The sequence below is a fragment of the Plecotus auritus genome (genome assembly GCF_963455305.1).
Source record: "Plecotus auritus genome assembly, chromosome: 13".
Classification (NCBI taxonomy): Eukaryota; Metazoa; Chordata; class Mammalia; order Chiroptera; family Vespertilionidae; genus Plecotus; species Plecotus auritus.
Window position 1 is genome coordinate 31650497 of NC_137779.1, and position 16879 is coordinate 31667375.

Below are 16879 nucleotides of genomic sequence, written 5' to 3' on the forward strand. Positions count from 1 at the left end.
CAACCCGGGCATGTACCCTGACCGGGAATCGAACCGTGACCTCCTGGCTCATAAGTCGACGCTCAATCACTGAGCCACACCGGCCGGGATGTCAGTATATCTTAAGGGGAAACGCCTAGAAATGAAATAGCTGGATCAGAGCGACTTGCACTTAAGTGTCGGAGACGGTCAGTTGCCTTCCAGAGGGTTGGGTCAATTTCTGGTCCCGTGAACAACTTCTGGTTCCTTTCCCCTTTAACCGTGATGGATCGTCCCTCTGCGAGCCGTGGTTCTCTGCCCGTGTCTCTGTCTGGTTCCCATACTTCCCATGTCACCTGTGAGAGCTGCTGACTGTCAAGTCAGCCAGCCTGTGCCCATCATGTGTGTTGCCGATGTTGTCTCTGAGGATGTTGCTTGACCTTTGCCTTTTCATGGTGCTTTTTCTTATATTTGCACATCTTTAATGAAAAGAAATTATAGTTATCAATCTTTTATGGCTTTTGGATTTTGGTTCATGCATAGAAAGGTCTCCCTGTTCAAATATTATAAAAACCCTTACACATGTTTTTTCTACTACTCTTGTGGTTTTATTTTTACATCAAACTGCACCTTTTCTGAAAATTATTCTAGAGCAGTCTAAGCGACCTCGACTTGAAGTGGGTCACCAAGGGGTAGTTTTCCAGCACCCCGGGGTGAATACAGGAGTTCCTCTCCAGCAGTTAATGCCGACAGTTCAAGGTAAGACCCAGCGTCAGAACCAGCTCCTGTAGCTCAGGAGGGCATGCAGAGGCCTACAGCCCGCGCAGACTAAGTCACGTGCAGTTGAGCTGGCCTGGTTGAAGTGGCTCCTGAACGTGGGGTGTTCTGAGCCGTAGTGGCACAGTGTGAAGACCCCGGAGACTAGTTCTTGTCCCTTTAATGAGCCACACGTGTCCTTGTCCTCCAGCTTCTCTCTAGTTTCCGCTCCTGTGTTTCCTAGTTGCTGCCGCCTGGGGGCCCCTGTGGTTGCTCAGTGCTGTCCTGCTCGGTGCTGCCTGGCAAAGGCCCGGTGCCTTCTGTCCTTCTTTGTGTGCTCCTGGATAACGTTAGCTCTGCTAGGACTCAGACTTCCCGCCAGTTAGACTTCCCGATGGCGTGGTCATTCTGAGTGATGGGTCTGTGACAAGCCCTGGGAGGGGACATCTGACCATGGCGAATGTTTGCGAGCTCCAGAGTCAGTGCTGGTGGGTCTTTCCTGTCTTGCAGGAGGGATGCCTCCCGCCCCTCAGGCCGCCCAGCTGGCCGGACAGAAGCAAAGCCAGCAGCAGTATGACCCATCTACAGGGCCTCCAGTGCAGAATGCCGCCAGCCTGCACACACCTCCACCGCCACTGCCCGGCAGGCTGCCCCCGGCCGGCCTCCCCACCGCACCCCTGCCACCCACGCTGCAGTACCCGCCGCAGCCGCCGATGGGGGAGCCACCGACACAGCTGCACGTGGCCACAAAGGCCCAGCAGCCCAACACCCCAGTCCCTGTGCCCCCTGCCAGCCAGCTCCCTGTGCCCCCGCAGGGCACACAGCCGGCCCTGCTCGCCCCAGTGCCCGGGAAGGCGCAGCTGCAGGCCCCTCCGCCGCCATCCCAGCCGCAGGTACTCTGACCTTGGGCTCTGAGGGCGGGAGGGGACAGGCAGGTGTGACAGGTCAGCCAGCCGCAGCTGAGACACGGTGTGTTTGTAAACAAGGACTGCTGGTAACCGAGCTGTCCCTGTTGGATCATCAGGAAAAAATGGTTCTGATTGCTGTGCTCAGCACAGAGAGCCTGCGGAGGGCCTTGTAGCCACTAGGGCACTTGATGTGCCCAGGAAGGCTGGGGCTGGGGCAGGCACCTGGGGCCTGTGCTGGAGATGAGGCGGGCGTGGCGAGGCCGCTCCTAACCGTTGGCCAAGCTCCTCTGGGGCCCCCATGCTCTGCACTCTGCAGACACGTCCAGAGGTTGTTCTCAACTGGGACCCAGCAACGCAGTGAACATGCTAAAGACACAGGAGAAAAGGCTGGGAAAGGAAGGCGTGAGATGGGGCAGCACGGACAAGCACAGCTCCTAGTGGGGTCCTAGGTGACAGGGCTGTAGACGTGGTTTAGTTTGTGTTGTGGTTTGTGTTGCTATGGGGCGGGACCATGGCTTGCCTTCACCTGTCGCCTCTTTTCTGCTCACCAGGCGGTGGCATCCGCAAGACCACCCACAGACCCTGCACAGCCCAGTCCTCGGCCCCCGCCCACCTCCTCCACCTCGTCCCTTGCTCCCGGCAGTGGCTCCGGCCCAGGGCCCTCGCCAGCACGGGCCTCCCCGGTGAATAGACCCTCCTCAGCAGCCAGCAAGTCTCTGTCTCCAGTCACCTCCCGGTCCCCAGGGGCAGCTGTGTCAGCCCCCCCGAAACCACAGAGCCCAGCTCAGAATGCGGCTGCACCCCAAGACGGTTCTCAGGACAAGCTGGCAGAGCAGATGGCACTGGTGAGGGGCTGGTGCCTTCCGTCCTGTGACAGACACGTGGCCGCACTCACGTTGGGAAGCAGCAGTTTGCAGCTGCACGCCTGGCAGTGAGGACAGTTGGCCTGCTCTGTGGTCAGGGACCCGTGATTGAAGCCAGTCATGTGCCCCTGTCCTGGAGGAGGGAGACTGGTGTGGTCTTCTCTGTGCTGAAGTCAGTGCTCTGGGCTGCTGTCCTCGCAGGCTGTGCATGAGGGGCCGGGACATGGCGGGTATTGTGAGGCGGGGGACAGTGCACAGGGCCCCAGGTCGGCGCGGGTCATGGCCAGCCAGTGGCTTTTGCTGTTCATCCGATGCAGCAGTTGTCTGTTCAGCTTCATTTAAAGGAATTAAAAGAAACAAACAAAAATAGGGTGGGCTCTGATCTAACCCAGTGACATGTGGCCAGTCTTCCTTGGTCTCCCGACCCCAGTGGGTCAGTGCAGATGCCAGGCCTGTGTGGTTTCCTGGTGAGGGAGCGTGGGCCTGACGTGTTCTGAGGCTCCAGCCAGTCACCTGCCCGTGCTTCCAACCTTGGGTCTAAGACTTCCCTTTGCCGCTGAGACTGCCACATAGTAGGTCTCACACCTGTGGGAACGCAGTGAATGATTAGGTGCCGCCCGCCCCTCCCCGCAGGAAAACCATATCCACCAGCGGATAGCCGAGCTGAGGAAGGAAGGCCTGTGGTCCCTGAGGCGGCTGCCCAAGCTGCAGGAGGCCCCTCGGCCCCGGGCGCACTGGGACTACCTGCTGGAGGAGATGCAGTGGATGGCCACCGACTTCGCCCAGGAGCGGCGGTGGAAGGTGGCTGCTGCCAAGAAGGTGGGTGAGCTGGGACCCCTTGGGGCAGTAAGCAGAGAGCCTGGTCTCCCCACCCAGCGCTGACGGCCGCAGAGCACGCGGCTGCCCCTGGGAGGTGGTGTGGTCCTAGGCTGAGGACGTGTGAGAAGCGTCATGTCGCCCCGGCCAGCGTGCGGGCGGCGCACCGTCCTGTGCATCGGAGGGGGCAGGTGGGCTCTCAGCACCCGTGCAGGAGACGAGCCATGGATGTTTTCTCCTCTCCCTCCCTCTCTCTCCCTGCCGCACTCTGAAATCACTTTCCTTTTAGACGAAGCTTTACAAAAAAGACCTCGTGTCCTTTTTGTGGCATGAGAGACTAAAACGTGAAACCCTTAAACTTCCCACGCCAGCTCGTCAGGACGGTGGTGCGCCATCACGAGGAAAAGAAGCTGCGGGAAGAGCGGGGCAAGAGAGAGGAGCAGAGCCGCCTGAGGAGGATCGCTGCCTCAGCTGCCAGAGAAATAGAGTACTTTTGGTCAAACATTGAACAGGTAAACCTGACCTTTTAATGGGGTCCGAGACCTAGGCTGTTGGGGCTGGCGATGAGGCAGAGCCCGCGGTGTCGCTGAGGAGGGTGCGTGAGGGGGGTCCCGCCAGCATAGCCTCGGCTGCAGCTCTTAGAAGGGAGGCTCTTGCTCTGCTTGTGGCTGTGCGTGGACGTGTGGACACGCGTGGCTACTGCTGGTGCTGCATGAAGTCCATCGTCCCCGAGAGGCTGCCCACGCTCCTCGGAGGGTCGGCAGGTCACCCAGGAGCTGCTCTCCAGGAGGGCAGTGTGCTCCGCTCCTTGTTAAAGGCTCTGAGCTCAGCACCTGGCGGGGCGGGGCAGGTGCCGTTAGCTGCAGAGCCTGGGAGACCAGCAGTGGTGCTTGCAGACCGTGTGTGAGTGTCCCCGCTACTGAACATTCTAGAGCCGGTTAACTACACCTGCGGACACGTGCTTCTGTCTCCACTCTTGTATTCAGGTTGTGGAAATCAAACTACAAGTCGAATTAGAGGAGAGGAGGAAGAAGGCCTTGCACTTACAGGAAGTTTCCAGGAAAGGTATGGTCCTTGGTAAAGCCTTCCCTCTTTCGGGCTGTGCTCGGCCCAGTCCTGTGTCACCGGCACCTGGCGGCAAGGTGGCTTCCCAGGAGGCTGCCTGCTCCGGCCGTGCGCGAGCTTGTGGCGCCTGGTGGTCACCTTGCTCTCGGGGCAGCTGCTCTGGCCGCATGTTTCCATTCTTTTGGGATTTGCTGGAGTCAGAACCCCAGGCTGACCAGCTTTGGGGTACTCCCTCAGGTGAGGTCTGAGCCTGTCCCCTTTGGCCAGTCTTTGGACGGGGAGGTGGACTCCCTGGGTGTGTCTGGAGCCCTGTGTGTAGCCAGTGCTGCCTCGCTGCACTGCAGGGACGGGCGGGTGGGGCGGGTGGGACACTGACTCCCATTTTCCTGGTGTGGAAACCGGGGGGAAAGGTGGCCACTTCTGAGGTCACAGCCGTGCGACCAGACAGGGCAGAAGAAGGGAGCTTTGCTGGTCGCTCCTGTTCCTCTCCGGACCCGGAGGCTGGGTTCTGCCGAGGTCTCAGTGCTGAGGGCTGGGAGCTGCCTGGGCACCTGGTGAGGGTGGCAGTGGGCTGGCTCTGCACTGCCCCTGGGTCACCAGGAGGCAGGGGACGCGCTGGGATGTTTCCTCAGCGGGGATGTCCGTAGGGCGTGGCCTAGACAGGCAGAGACGCCCTCGACGCGGGTGAAGAATGTCACCTCCTCAGCTGTGGTGAACACGGTCACGGTACCTGTCTCTCTAGGAAAGGAGCCAAGACCCAAGGGCCCTGATGTGCTGCTGGAAAGTGTTCTGGTGAGTTCCGGGCTGTCCCTGCACCAGTGGGAGGGAGCGTGTGGGTCAGTCTGTACCGTGGAGCTTCCTGCTTTTACCTGGAGCGACTTGGAGATTACAGGTGTTACTCCCTTTCCCTGTGAAGTCGGGCTACCTGGGGGAGAAACGGGTTCTCTGTAGCGTGGGGCCCAGGGGCGTTCACTTGGCGACTTGGATAAGGTGCAGCAAGCGTGTGGACTTAGCCGTGCCCGGGCCTGTCCTGTGACCGAGGCCTGGTGGCGGCATGCTTGGCACAGGGCTCCGGCCCCTCTGAGGTGCAGCCCGGCACATCCCTGCCTGGGTGGCCTCCTGGGCTGTTCGATCACACGCTGGCCATTTTCATCCTGCCCAGGACCCGGGAGCACCTGGAAGGAAACGGAAAGCGAGCACGTCCCTCACCGATGACGAAGGTCTGTCCCGGTGAACTCAGCAGGGTGCCCCTTGTTGCAGCCATGACCACGAGCCAGGGGGTTGTTGCCGGCCAGGTGCCTCGGTGGGCAGTGGGCTCGGGGAGGCATGAGGCGCTGGCCGTGGAGCAGGGAGAGCCTAGGACTGAGGGTGAGCTCTGTTCGTGAGGGAGGAGACACGATCGGTGCTGATGGGAAGGAGCTGGCCAGGGGCTGAGGCCAGTGCTGGGAGAGGGTGCCGTCTCCCTGCCAAGGCCGCCCGGTGGTGAGGCTTGTGCCCAGTGGAGGGTGGCTGCAGACGGCTGCATTCTGCTGGCGGGGCCGGTAGACGCTTCTGCACCAGGGCCAGGTCTCTGTTGGGAGGGAGGCCCAGGGCCAGGTCTCTGTTGGGAGGGAGGCCCAGGGCCAGGTCTCTGTTGGGAGGGAGGCCCAGGGCCAGGTCTCTGTTGGGAGGGAGGCCCAGGGCCAGGTCTCTGTTGGGAGGGAGGCCCAGGGCAGGGCCGTGGTGGCTTTGAGGCGGTGGCTACACTGCACAGCACAGCACAGGAGCCGGCAGGTGAGGTGGCCGCTGGGCAGTGGCTGGGCTGTGGACGTGGGCGATGGCTCATGGGCTCGGCCGCAGCGGCCGCAGCAGTGGACGGCTCCCTCCCTCTGCTCTGGCCCGAGTGGGTTCATCGTGCGAGCAGCAGCCAGGCTGCCTCACACGGAGGTGGAAGGGCGCGTGCGGGCCAGTTCCTGCACTCCGCCTGAGGCCCGGGGCTGCGTGTGGAAGCCACCTGGAGCCTCGCAGTGCTTGGGGAGTGCCCTGCCTCGCTGACGTGGCTCTGACATCACCGTTGCAGCGGAGGACGAGGAGGAGACAATTGAAGAGGAGGAGGCGAACGAAGGGGCCGTGGACCACCAGACAGAGCTGTCTAATCTCGCCAAGGAAGGTAGGCTGGGCCTCCTGCCAGCGTGCTGCTAACGCTGAGTCAGGACGAGAAGCGTGGAAGTCTGTGCAGGCCGAACAACACCCAGTACGTCGAGCTCCCTGGGACCAGCCACGCTGCTGAGCGCAGAGTGCCGAGTGCCATCCCCCTCCCCTCGTCCCTGTCTCCCTCTCCCCGGGTCCCCGCCAGGACTGCGTTCTGGATCCTGCGTCCTTCCCTCCTGCAGCTCTGTCCCCGCACCTGTGCCCCCTGAGCACACGGCTCCCCTTCCGAGTGTCGGAGCCTCACATGAACGTCCTGCTTAGGTTCACCCACTTGCCGTTCCTCCCGGCTCTGCTGCTGCCGAGTTGCATTCACGTCATTGCTGTGTAAACGCACCGGCTCTCACAGCGCAGTAGCCATGCGCACCTGCCTGCCAGACGGTCTGCGGGCGGTGGGTGGGCCCCGGGTCCTGGGCTCTGGGTGGAGGAGGGGGCTGGAGGGCGGTGCACCTGGCAGCCTGGTGCAGTTGTGCTGAGTTTGGGTAGAACGGCTGCCGCAGGCTGCCTGTCCCGGTGCCCTGGTGTCTGACTGCAGCCTTTCCGTCCTTCTGGGTGAGAAACGGCGTCTCCTCCTGGGGTTCCTCCCTGTCTCTTCCTGTTCTGCTTTTGGGTTTTCTTTTCCGTGTTGACGTGTAGGTGATCCTTGTACGTCCTGGACATCAGTTCCTTGTCAGGTTTATGTGTTGCGTTTTCCCCATTTTCAATCTGCTTGTGGAAATTGACGCACAAGTGTTCTTAGTTGGGTGTAGTAGAATTGGCCAACCCGGTTCGTTAAAAAACACACGGCACTCTCTTTCTATCTCTAGTTCGTAAGGATGCCTTCCTGTATTGGCTAAAACGCTTCGTTTTTATGCTCATGTGCATGTCTCTAATGGGGAGTAACACCTTCCTTCTGTGGCCCTTCCTAGCTGAGCTGCCCCTCATCGACCTGATGAAGCTGTATGAAGGCGCCTTTCTGCCGAGCTTCCAGTGGCCCCAACCTCCGCCTGGTGGCGAGGAGACGAGCGAGGAAGAAGGTCTGTCCCACGCCTGCAGAGGGTTCGGCTCTCAGACAGCTCACTCGCAGAGCAAGGGTCGACAGAGCTGGCACCCTTCGGTCTGGTGAAGGGAAATGTTGGAGCTCTGTGTAAATTTGTATTGAATAGCATCTTACTGAAGTCTGTGCTTCCCTGTTTTCTTTTCTTTTTTAAAATACATGTGGCACCATCCCCAGAGCACTTGGCCAGGTTGTGAGCAGTTCATTTCTCCAGGTTTAGGAAAGTTGCCGTTTTATGGACCTAGATTTTCATCACGTTTATTCAGGCTGTGCTGTTTAACACGCCTGCTTTAAGGAGTTTATTTTACTTTTATTAGACATTCCAAACACACGCAGACGACACCAGGAACTCTGCTTTCCTGCTGTCACTCTGCTTGTTCTGGTCATTAGACACAGTGCCTGGGGTGGGACGTGGCGCTCTCAGGACCCTGGTGCAGCAGGACTGGGGGCCTGGCAGCCCTGACTTGGCTGGCCTGGGAGGTGCGTGTCGTCTTCCCTTCCTTGGCGGTGGAGGGCGTCAGGGACCCTGTAGGTGCCCATGCAGCCGCCTGTGGGGACAGCAACTCCCCTGGCTGTGGAGACCTCTTCCGGGTTCACCTGAGGGCTTTCCAGAGTGGGCCTGGGGTTGATGGCTTCATAAGAGTTTTCTCTGCTTAACAGAGAGCATTCTTAGGTGTGTAAAGTGGATCAGAATAGAAGGATGGGTGCTTTATTCTGTGCTGGAAGTATTTGGATTCTGTCAGTTCCTTTCAGTGTTAAGTAGGCTCATAAACTATGAACACTGCTGCAACCCCCCTTCCCATTGCTCACAGATGTGGACGACGGCCCGGGCGACCAGGAGGGCCGCCGGGACCTGGTGCTCATAGACTCGCTGTTCATCATGGACCAGTTCAAAGCCGCCGAGAGGATGGGCGTCGGGAAGCCTCACACGAAGGACATCGCGGAAGTGACCGCCGTGGCCGAAGGCGTCCTGCCCAAGGGCAGCGCTCGGATCAGCACCACGGTGAGCGCCTGGCGGGAGGGACGGAGGCTGCCTGCTCCCACAGAGCGCTTGCCCAGCTGCACACGGTGCCGGAAAAGTGAACTCTGACCCTTTTCCTGTTGCCTAGAGAGCTTTCTGCAGCTTTCCAGTCGCTACCCGTGCGCCTGCCGTGAGTTCAGTCTGGAGACAAGGCTCAGGGATCATCTGAGGCCGCACTCATGGCCCGTCTGTCCCTGCAGGTGAAGCTGAGCTCCCCGCCCCTGCTGCACGGCACGCTCAGGGACTACCAGATGATCGGCCTGGACTGGCTGGCCAAGCTCTACCGCAAGAACCTCAATGGCATTCTGGCGGACGAGGCCGGGCTGGGGAAAACGGTGCAGATCATCGCTTTCTTTGCCCACCTCGCTTGCAATGAAGGTAGGAGCTTGTTGGAACAGCGGGCGTTGCCGAGACTCCAGTGCGGGCCAGTGTCTGGCTGAGCGAGGGTCAGGGGGGCCTGCTCTCTGCCCCTGTGCTGCGGGCTGTGGCCCGGACCTGAGGCAGCAGGTTGTACGGATGTGCAGGAGACCCCTTCCCAGTCAGCACTGGACGGGAGCGCCCCCCCCCCCCCCCCCCACCACCACCACCACCACCCGGGCTCTGTGACTGAGCCCTGCTGCCATCCGTGTGTGGAGAGCAGAGCAGACGGGTGGCCACCAAGGGCTGGTGGGAAAGTGTCCCGCACCGCTCCCCTCGCCGCCGTCAGCCTCTGCGTTGCCGGCCGCCTCCTGAGCCAGCCCTGGGGGCCGTGGGGCTCCTGGCCTGCTCGGCTCGGGCTCCTCGTGGTGGTGCTTTCGAGTGTGGGTGGTGGCGCCTCGTGTCCGATCAGCCCTGGCTGTCGGGTGGGCTGAGACATCTGTCTTCTCACTGGTGCAGGCTCCATTGCTAACAGACGTGCAGTCTGCTGTGTGTGTGACTCTGACGACTTACGAAGGCTCGTTTTTTAGAGGAATGAATTGAAACCACGTACTTTGGGATGGTTTGGGCGTGTGTGTTGGCTAGGTTGGGAGCCTGCATGTGAGTTGGTGAGGTGCTGTGGGAGTACCCCGGGGATGGGACAGGCCTTGGGCTCCGCGGGCTGTAGGCTGCTTCCTGCTTCTTCCTGAGCGTTGTTCCTTGTAAACGGGGGTTCCTCCCCATGCTCCTGGGGGCTTGCCACGTTTCTGAATAAATACTCGTTTTATTCGGTGATTACCCATCCAGCCACTCCTTGCTGAGTGCCTCCTGAGAGTCAGGCCTGCTTCCTGTGCAGCCGTGGGCAAACGACGGCCCGCGGGCCGGATCCGGCTGTTCTATCCGGTTCTCTTGCTCTCCCCTCCGCTCCTTTACTTTGAATTTATATTCGTTCACACAAACACTCCATCCGTGCTTTTGTTCCGGCCCTCCGGTCCAGTGTAAGAACCCATGGTGGCCCTCGAGTCAGAACGTTCGCCCACCCCTGGCCTGTGGCTGCTGGGCGTGGGGACAGGGCGGCGCCGTCCAAGTCCAGGAGCCGTGGTGGGAGGTTGCCCCTGCGCCCCGCTGGACGGCTGCTTAGTCCTGCACAGGGACCCCGCCCACCACGTGCCGGAGCCTGGACTTGGCGAGGACAGTGCAGTGAGAGGACGGGGCTGTCTCCTCCCTCCGCAGGCAACTGGGGCCCTCACCTGGTCGTCGTGCGGAGCTGGAACATCCTCAGGTGGGAGCTCGAGCTGAAGCGCTGGTGTCCTGGGCTCAAGACCCTCTTGTATGTTGGCAGCCACCGAGAGCTCAAAGCAAAGAGACAGGTACTTCAGTTCAAATGCGAAACAAGACCAGACAAGAAACCACCTTAATTTGTACGAGACGCATTTCAAAATGTGCTTTTTAGTGTAATTACTGTGAGACAGACAGCAGGCCTTCAGGTCGTTCTAGATCCGCAGTTCCTCGAAAGCATCGACCGCCCTGCACAGAGGGCCCGGGTGTGGACGCCTCAGGAGGGGCCGGGTGTGGACGCCTCGGGAGGGGCCAGGTGTAGAGGCCTCGGGAGGGCCCGGGTGTGGACGCCTCGGGAGGGGCCGGGTATAGAGGCCTCGGGAGGGCCCGGGTGTGGACACCTCGGGAGGGCCCGGGTGTGGACGCCTCGGGAGGGGCTGGGTGTGCGTGAGGAGCTCGTGGAGCGGGCTGCGTGCTGAGGAGCATTCCCTGAAGAAGGGACACCTCGAGGAGCATTTTGTTGTTCGCTGTCGGGTCACCGATGGTTGTAAAGCTCACAATGCAGCTGGTGGCAGCGTAGATCCGCACCTTACCGAGGGCCTCGGCGGGCGTTTTCCTCGCCCAGGTCATGGCCGCTGAGAGCAGTCCTTCCAGGTCGTCTGTTGCCACAGCCGTCGGTGCCGCACCGCCTGAGTGTGTCCACACACGTGTGGAGGCTCCAGGAGGAAGGGTCCTACACACACTCGGTCTTCCTTGTGCAGAAATAGCCTGTGTTCGTTCTGTGCCGCAGGGATGGACCGAGCCCAACAGCTTCCACGTCTGCATCACGTCCTACAAGCAGTTCTTCCGGGGCTACGCGGCCCTGACGCGGGTGCGGTGGCGGTGCCTGGTCATCGACGAGATGCAGCGCGTGAAGGGCCTGAGCGAGCGGCACTGGGAGGCCGTGTTCACCCTGCAGAGGTCTGCCTGGCCTCCCGGGCTGTGGGGGGCCGAGGGTTCAGTGACACAGACGGCCTGTGTCCTTTGCCACAGTCCCTCCCGCGGGGACACCAGCGTGTTCCTTTAGTCAGCCCTGTCCTCAAGGCCCCGGGGACGCACAGTGACCCCGTACAATTGCCTTGTCCTGACACGTCTCAGACCCAGCAGTCCTAGCGGGGCTTTCAGACGTGGTCTCTGGTCTCATGTGCAGCCAGCAGCGCCTGCTACTGATCGACGCGCCGCTGCACAACACCTTCCTGGAGCTGTGGACCATGGTGCACTTCCTCATCCCGGGCCTCTCCCGGCCCTACCTGCACGTCCCCCTGAAGGCCCCCACCGAGGAGAACCAGGACTACTACCACAAGGTGGTCATCCGCTTGCACCGGGTACGTGCGGCCCCCGCGGTGCAGGGGACTACAGCGACATGCGGCAGTGTCACCCCCAGAGGGGCATCACGCCGTCTCCTTCCCCAGGTGACCCAGCCGTTCATTCTGAGGAGAACCAAGAGGGACGTGGAGAAGCAGCTGACCAAGAGGTACGAGCACGTGTTGAAGTGTCGCCTGTCCAGCCGACAGAAAGCCCTGTACGAGGACGTCATCCTGCAGCCGGGGTGAGTGCGCCACGTGCGCTGGGTCCCCTCCGCCTCCTCACGCCCTGCCCCGGGGTGAACCTGGGCGTGCCCGGCACTCCGTGTCCATTCGCGCAGGAGACACGTCCTGACGGGACCTAGGACGTCAGGTTTCAGGCCAGCGTGGCCCCAGGACGGCTGCACAGTTGTCCCCCCTTGTCCGCAGGGGCGCTGTGCCAGGGCCGCCTGGGACGGCATGAACCTCAGGCTCACTGTCCACAGCAGACCTCACAGTCCCGGCTGGAAGGTCCATGTTGGCTAGATCTCAGACCCTCACCACACAGTTCATTGGCCTCCCTTAGTGAGCTGAGAACGTCCACCTTTCCACTTAAAGGAGCACCGCCGGCTTCTCTGGCATTCCCCTCTTGCCAGCATCACCACTCTTGCTCTTTGGCACCATTTTAAGTAAAATAAGGGCGACTTGAACATGCGCTGCAATGCCAGGACAGCCAGTCTGCTTAAGTGACCAACAGGAGTGTCTGCAGCGGGGGGCGCTGGACAAAGGGGTGGCTGACACCCCCAAAAGGGAGCTGTCAGCACGCCGTCCAGAGCCGCACACAGCGTAACACCTAGAGGTTGCTTATTTCTGGAACTTGGCGTGTGATGGCTTTGGACTGCGGGTGCCTGACACTGCGGGTCGGGCTGCTGCGTGCTGCCTGCACCGCTGCGTGGACCCCGAGATTGGGCCTTGCTTCTCTCCCTGACCCTCTCCCTCGACCTGTTTGGCTCTTCCATCACGCTGTTCGTTTTCCTGAATTTCAGTTAAAAAACACGAGCATAGAGAGAAAGTCCTGAAGATGTTAGATCCGTGGTTGGCAAACTGCGGCTTGCGAGCCACATGCGGCTCTTTGGCCCCTTGAGTGTGGCTCTTCCACAAAATACCACGGCCTGGGCGAGTCTATTTTGAAGAAGTGGCGTTAGAAGAAGTTTAAGTTTAAAAAACTCGGCTCTCCAAAGAAATTTCAGTCGTATGTTGGTATTTGGCTCTGTGGACGAACGAGTTTGCCCACCACTGATGTAGATAAACACACTTGTGCTCGGTAATGACAGCGACTGTCTCCTCGCGGGGAGCTGAGGAGAGTCGCACCAGCACCCACGGTCCCAACACACACTCGGCCTCGGTGGCCTGAGGGCGTGGCTTCCAGAACAGGCTCCCGTGTTTCTGTCAGGCGGCCCGCCGACTGCTCACCTGGCTCCCGTGTCCTGCTGGTTGTGGGAGGAACCGGGTGACCTAGTGTGTTGCCCCGGGGCACAGACGGTGGGGGACCTGGGTGCTGGGGGGAGCGGAGAGGGGCTTCTCCACCAGCGGCCGGTGGTGTCTGGTGTCATGCGAGGGAGGAGGTTGGGGGCTGTCGTGCGTGAAAGCACCAGAACAGTGTCGGCACAGGGGAGGCCTTCAACAAACGGCTGTGCTTTGAACCCATGCGGTTTTACGGGGTTAATTGTGGAAATTTCAGGACAGAGCGTAAGTGCGCATTGTCGTGGGTACAGATCCTGGACAGCCTTCCCGGCAGCATGCCCGGTGACACGCGTCCTTCCGTGCCTGGGGGAGGCCCTGGGCGCGGGGCAGGAAGTGCCATGCTGCTGCAGCTGGTGTCGGCCAGACGTTTCGGGGGGGACCTCGAGTCCACCTGGGAAGTGGTCTCAGTGTGAGAACAGCAGCTCACGTAGCGGCTGCAGTCACGCCGGTGCGTGCGGGGCCACCGTGCAGTCCAGGGCACGCCCGGTCCCAGGGACAGGCCACCCTCAGGCTGCCTGCTCCCGCCAGAGCGTCCCCTTCCCCCTGAGCCCGGGAGCTGCGCCCTGCCTGACCCTCCCCCAGCGCTCCGGCTCCCTGTCCTGTGGTGGGGACGGGGAGGGAGTCTGAGGGTGATGAGACGGGGATTGGGTCCCCGGTGTGGTGACGGAGACGAGCGCGTGGGGTGGACGTGTGTGGCTGTCCGGAACTAGCGGAGCCGACGCTGAGTGCGCGTGTCTCCGAGGCAGGACCCAGGAGGTGCTGAAGGGCGGGCACTTTGTGGACGTGCTGAGCATCCTGCTGAGGCTGCAGCGCATCTGCAACCACCCCGGGCTGGTGGCGCCCCGGCTCCCGCAGTCCTCCTTTTCGGCCCGGCCGCTGCAGCTCCGCCTGGCCTCCCTCGTGCTCAAGGCGCTCGACAGGGATGCCTGGAAGGTAAGGAGGGACCTAGGAGGGTACGTGTGTCCTGGGGTCCTGGGGTCCTGACACGGCAGCACCGGGCAGCCTTTGTGCCGTGTCTTCCCCTGGACGTAGCGTCCGTGTCGGGCACCGGCCTCGGGGCGGGCTTCCTTAGCACGGCGTGTGCTGTAGGACTGAGGAGGGGTGCGGTGTGGACGTGACGGACAGCTGGGCTACAGCGAGGCTGACACCCGCTGGGACACAGGCAGTGCTCGGGGCGCAGGCCCAGAGGCCTCGGACCTGGGCACCTGCTTTGTGTGTGGGGGAGCTGGTGCAGGTGCAGGTTGGGGTCAGACCAGGGACTCTGGCTTCAGGTGTTTCCCCGCCCCCCCCCCCCCCCCCCGAGTAGGGAAGTTCAAGGTGTGACTAGTGAGTGTGTGACAGTCTGAGGACCCTGAGGTGGCAGGTGTGCTGTGAGTGGGTCATCCTGCTGCTGCCGCCCTGCGGTCACTGCGCAGACAGGGATGCGGTCCTTGGCGAGGGGCAGCAGCTGACCTGTGTCTGGGGCCCGGTCCATCGGGGCTGCTTTCTGTGCTGTGCTTCTGAGACGTATGGAGACACGTCGTTACCCGGACACACCTCTGAAGTGCGCAGTGTGGGTCTTAGTACGTGCACAGGCCGTGCAGCCTTCACCTGCGTCCCAGAGCATTTCAGTACCCGGAGAGAGAGCACGCGTGGACCCTCACTCCCATGCCCGCCCAGCCTCAGGCAGCTTCTCGGTCATTTCTCTGTGGATTCACCTATTTCACGTAAACCCACACGTTACCTACACGTGGGGCCAGACCATACGTGGACTTAGTGTCTGGCTTCCTGCCCTCCGCGGGCTGTTTCCCGTTGGCCGTGTTGTAGCAGGATTTCCTTCCTTGGAGGCTGAAGGGCTCCCCTGCCCGCACCCCGTTTCGCTTGTCCGCTCATCAGGTGGGCGTTGGTGGCTCCCACGTTTCGGCCCTCGTCACACTGCATGGGCCCTCGGGCAGCTTTGTGGGCGTGGTCACGGTCCCCGTGGGCGCAAGGCTAGGCCTGGAGGTGCCGGTCACGTGTGACTCCGGTGAACTGCTGACTGCTTTCCACGGCACCTGCAGCTTCTCTCCCGTCAGTGTGTACGGTGGGAGGTGCCACTTCCTCCGCGTCCCCGCCCACCCGCTGTCCGCCTTCCTCGGTTCTCGCTCGGGAATGAGCATCCCCAGGGCTCTGCTCTTGGACGGGTGGCATGCCACACAGCCACCTCCCCTGGCACCAGCTCGTGGGTCTCCCAGGGTCTCCCACGCCCCGTCCACGGTACGAGGCCCAGCACCCCAGGCCACACAGACTGCCCTCTCCCCTGCCGGGCCTAGTCGGTCCTGGGGGCTGCCTCCTCCGTTCCCACAGACACTCAGCTGACCATCCCCGTCTCAAAGCCGGGAACGGAGGCACGCTGAGCCCCAGCGCGGGACACGGGCGAGGTCGTCAGGAGCACCCTGCGGCACGCGGCCCGGCCTTCCTGTCTGCGAGCCGACTTGAGCTCTTAGGCGAGGCCTTTTCCCCTGTCTCACGCAGCTCGTTTTCTCCTCCTTAGGAAACGGATCTTTCTGTGTTTGACCTCATTGGCTTAGAGAATACAATGACTCGCCACCAGGCTGAATTGCTGTGCAGGAAAAGGGTGACGCGGAAACTCATGGAGGAGCTCTTCACCGCCCCGCCCCCGCCCGGCAGGCCCCCGGCGGTCCGACTGAAGCCCAGCAGGTGTGTGTGACGGTGTTGCCTGCGGCTCACCATCTGGCTGGCTGGGCCCTGGCTGGTCGTGAACCGGCCCCTGGGCTGTGGAGTGGGAGTGACACCGGGAGGCTTGGGACAGGTTGGAGTTTCCCACGAGTCCCTGGCTCCAGGCTGTGAGAAGAGGCGAGTCGCCTGCTTGGTTGTCTCTCTGGACGTTGCCCAGGCGTCCTGCTCTCTGAGTGGCTCGCTGTGAGTGGGAAGTGTGGGCACGTGGCTCTCGCCTGCCTGAGGAGTGGCCCGTCACCGTCTTTACAAAGCGTTAGGGTTTGGGAGGGGTCTGGAGAGGAGCTGGGACCAGTCGTCGGGCTGGTTGAACCTGGGGGGTGCTGTGGGGTAGCTTCATGGCCAGGTGTTGGGGAGCGAGGGCAGAGGGCTCCTCCTGACTCAGCGAAGGGACGCCTGGGAGGATGACCACGTTGCAGGCGCCTTGAGGCTGGGACGGGGCAGAGCACGTCTGAGGACGAAGGCAAAACTCAGGTGGCTCAGGAGAGGCTGGTCCCGGAGCCGGAAGGAGACGAAGACCTGGGCCCGAGCTAGCGTGAGGGGGTGGGGAAGCCAGCCTTTTAGAGACAGTCAGTGCTGCACACGGGCAGCCATTCTTGTTACCTCGTCCGTGTGTGACTTCCCGGCCCCGGGCCCTCGCCCGCACCAGCAGGGCTGCAGGCCTCGGACCTGCACGGCGGCGACAGCGCTGCCTTGCCTGGTGCCCCTCCCTGCGGTGTCGCAGTCCCTGGGGAAGCCGGCTGCAAGGACATGGACGCTGTGTGAGGCCCGAGGGGCATCCGCGGGGCCCTCCGTTGGTCGCGCTCTGTGGTCGCAGAAGCCCCGTTCCCGCCTGCCCTTTCTGTCGCCTGTGCTGCCTCGTTACCTGAGGCTGCCATTGACCTTCCACCTCCCTTCTTACTCTAAACCCTCGTCTGGACTTAGTGTGTCAGAGGCCTTCTCCTTGTCCACACTGATAGAAACCTAATGGAAGGAAAACCACACCCCATCTCGCAGGCGCCGCCCGGGACCCCGCTAGCTGTAACCAGCGGCGG

At 61.8% G+C, this 16879-nt stretch overlaps 1 protein-coding gene across 15 annotated transcripts in view; it reads left to right on the forward strand.

The window, feature by feature from the left end:
• EP400 (E1A binding protein p400) overlaps positions 1–16879 on the forward strand; it is a 64332-nt gene that overhangs the window by 19168 nt on the left and 28285 nt on the right. For 12 of the 15 annotated variants that reach the window (XM_080650457.1, XM_080650464.1, XM_080650469.1 and 9 more), the window contains 18 exons: positions 610–717; positions 1225–1607; positions 2174–2467; positions 3119–3304; positions 3673–3813; positions 4288–4366; positions 5109–5158; positions 5529–5586; positions 6426–6515; positions 7462–7569; positions 8402–8592; positions 8811–8988; positions 10240–10376; positions 11075–11244; positions 11474–11648; positions 11736–11872; positions 13877–14063; positions 15643–15809. In XM_080650457.1, the coding sequence (XP_080506583.1) occupies positions 610–717; positions 1225–1607; positions 2174–2467; positions 3119–3304; positions 3673–3813; positions 4288–4366; positions 5109–5158; positions 5529–5586; positions 6426–6515; positions 7462–7569; positions 8402–8592; positions 8811–8988; positions 10240–10376; positions 11075–11244; positions 11474–11648; positions 11736–11872; positions 13877–14063; positions 15643–15809 (2839 nt within the window). The remainder of the gene's footprint in view (positions 1–609; positions 718–1224; positions 1608–2173; positions 2468–3118; positions 3305–3672; positions 3814–4287; positions 4367–5108; positions 5159–5528; positions 5587–6425; positions 6516–7461; positions 7570–8401; positions 8593–8810; positions 8989–10239; positions 10377–11074; positions 11245–11473; positions 11649–11735; positions 11873–13876; positions 14064–15642; positions 15810–16879) is intronic. The other 3 variants (XM_080650470.1, XM_080650460.1, XM_080650463.1) reach the window with 1 other exon arrangement.